General features: G+C 39.2%; 1 protein-coding gene across 1 annotated transcript; it reads left to right on the forward strand.

Moving 5' to 3' along the window:
* The first annotated feature begins 1,733 nt into the window (after positions 1-1,733).
* Positions 1,734-2,435, forward strand: LOC138319462 (uncharacterized). The gene has a single exon (XM_069262618.1). It carries the CDS (start codon positions 1,734-1,736, stop codon positions 2,433-2,435), a length of 702 nt encoding a protein of 233 aa, XP_069118719.1.
* Positions 2,436-3,079: the final 644 nt, after the last annotated feature.

Raw genomic sequence — 3,079 nt, forward strand, 5'->3', positions numbered from 1 at the left:
TTTTGTGATCATGATCAAATGTCAATGTTGGTATCTGTGATTTGTTTAGGTATTACATCATATACCAGCTGTTATATTGCAAAGTTCAATTATAATTTCAATTATAATTATAAATGATATTTGTATCAATTAAATTTGTCACATTTACTCTCATATTTTCCAAGAAGGGATCTAAGGTTCAATTACTAAAGTATTTTACGTTCTTCTGTTATAATCATGCATGAGCCACAGGGCCACACTCAGTGACAGATGTCTCACTGTGCACCTGGTTAAAATGTCCCATCATATGACCAGAAGCGTTCTCTCTCTGGGTTCTGAGTTTGAACCCTAGATTGGACAGTTACCAGCTAGAACTGACAGAAGGTCAGTGGTCTATATATAACTAGCTCACCTGGCCCTGCCCAAGAACTGCTGATCAAGCTTATGCCATATATTCATGGCGCATTGTCTGTCCGTCAACATTTCCTTTAATATCTAGTCATAAAATACTTGATGGAATTTGACTATAAAGATGATGGAGGAAAGTCAAAGTACCTAGAGGAGAACCACTGACAAACAGTTAGTACTTGGTAATGCAACTTCCCCATATGAGATTAAAACCTGTGACCCAGAGGTGGAGGTTTGTGGATTGACCATCCAGAAAAGAGATGGAATAGTAATTATATAAATAGACATTTAAGACTGCGACAGTGAATGAAAATCCAAGATGAAACAGACTTATAATTGGTCTAAACTCATACTAAATATTAAATTGACCTACATTGACAAGACATAAAATAATCCACTGATTGTCACCCCAGATGGACTATTGAATTGTCCTTCAAATTTGATACTGCTGAATGTATTCTTACCCCTGGCATATGATATCATTCCCTTATGTGTCTCGGTCCAGAGGTGGATAGAATTATTGGCAGATTATTTGAGTTTCATAATAAAAACCACCAGTAATTGTGTGGTCATGATAGTACCTTAACTGTAACACATGAAAGTCTTGACCAAGTGGTAGAATGTCAGGACAATGTAAAAACCACTTCACCATTTAAACACTGTTTTATTCATTCCTGCAATATGCTCTATGGGTATTGATCATTGGTTTGGACCCTGGAGTATCAACTCATAAATGTTTAACAGCTGGTTTCTCCTCTGATGCTGTAGGTGGCTTTTGTTATAGAGCTATATTCAGACCATGGGTCTCTTTACATTTCAGACTACACTTAATGGTTTTGTAAAGAGGCTCCAGTGAGTGGCTATCTGATAATTATCTCTTCATGCACACCATTTGTTAGCTAATTACAGCTAGTTCAGGCACATTTTAATCTTATATTTGACAATTGAAACTAGGTATGGGTCTTTTAGATTCATTACTGTTATGGAGGAAATATTTTCAGTTTGATTCAATAAACCTTTAATAAGTAGTGGGTTGTTTTCCAAGAGGTACTATAATTATACATGTGCAATCTTTTAAATCTTTATCCAAAATATTGGTATTAAGAAAAAAATTATCCAAAATATTGGGTATTAAGAAAAAAATTCCTTAAGATGTTTTCATTTTGACTGGGCTTAATTATTATTGATATTGAACTTTTATATAATGTCCAGTAAATATATTCATCCAATACATCATGTGAAAAAGTAGCGGCCAGACCAGGATTGAACCTGGGACCAGTGAGTCTGAACACTATCTAAATGCTCTACAGACTGAACAAACTACCTCATCAGGCACGTCACCAAACATGATTGAACCTGGGACCAGTGAGTCTGAACATTATCCAAATGCTCTACAGACTGAACAAACTACCTCATCAGGCACGTCACCAATCATGATTGAACCTGGGACCAGTGAGTCTGAACATTATCCAAATGCTCTACAGACTGAACAAACTACCTCATCAGGCACGTCACCAAACATGATTGAACCTGGGACCAGTGAGTCTGAACATTATCCAAATGCTCTACAGACTGAACAAACTACCTCATCAGGCACGTCACCAAACATGATTGAACCTGGGACCAGTGAGTCTGAACATTATCCAAATGCTCTACAGACTGAACAAACTACCTCATCAGGCACGTCACCAAACAGGATTGAACCTGGGACCAGTGAGTCTGAACATTATCCAAATGCTCTACAGACTGAACAAACTACCTCATCAGGCACGTCACCAAACATGATTGAACCTGGGACCAGTGAGTCTGAACATTATCCAAATGCTCTACAGACTGAACAAACTACCTCATCAGGCACGTCAACAATCATGATTGAACCTGGGACCAGTGAGTCTGAACATTATCCAAATGCTTTACAGACTGAACAAACTACCTCATCAGGCACGTCACCAAACATGATTGAACCTGGGACCAGTGAGTCTGAACATTATCCAAATGCTCTACAGACTGAACAAACTACCTCATCAGGCACGTCATCACAATCATGATTGAACCTGGGACCAGTGAGTCTGAACATTATCCAAATGCTCTACAGACTGAACAAACTACCTCATCAGGCACGTCACCAAACATGATTGAACCTGGGACCAGTGAGTCTGAACATTATCCAAATGCTCTACAGACTGAACAAACTACCTCATCAGGCACGTCAACAATCATGATTGAACCTGGGACCAGTGAGTCTGAACATTATCCAAATGCTTTACAGACTGAACAAACTACCTCATCAGGCACGTCACCAAACATGATTGAACCTGGGACCAGTGAGTCTGAACATTATCCAAATGCTCTACAGACTGAACAAACTACCTCATCAGGCACGTCACCAAACATGATTGAACCTGGGACCAGTGAGTCTGAACATTATCCAAATGCTCTACAGACTGAACAAACTACCTCATCAGGCACGTCACCAAACAATGATTGAACCTGGGACCAGTGAGTCTGAACATTATCCAAATGCTCTACAGACTGAACAAACTACCTCATCAGGCACGTCAATCAAGATTGAACCATGAGTTGAATCCAAATGCTTACAGGACCACGTGATTGTGGGACCAGTGTCTGAACATTATCCAAATGCTCTACAGACTGAACAAACTACCTCATCAGGCACGTCACCAAACATGAT

The sequence above is a fragment of the Argopecten irradians genome, chromosome 3, assembly GCF_041381155.1.
Source record: "Argopecten irradians isolate NY chromosome 3, Ai_NY, whole genome shotgun sequence".
NCBI lineage: Eukaryota > Metazoa > Mollusca > Bivalvia > Pectinida > Pectinidae > Argopecten > Argopecten irradians.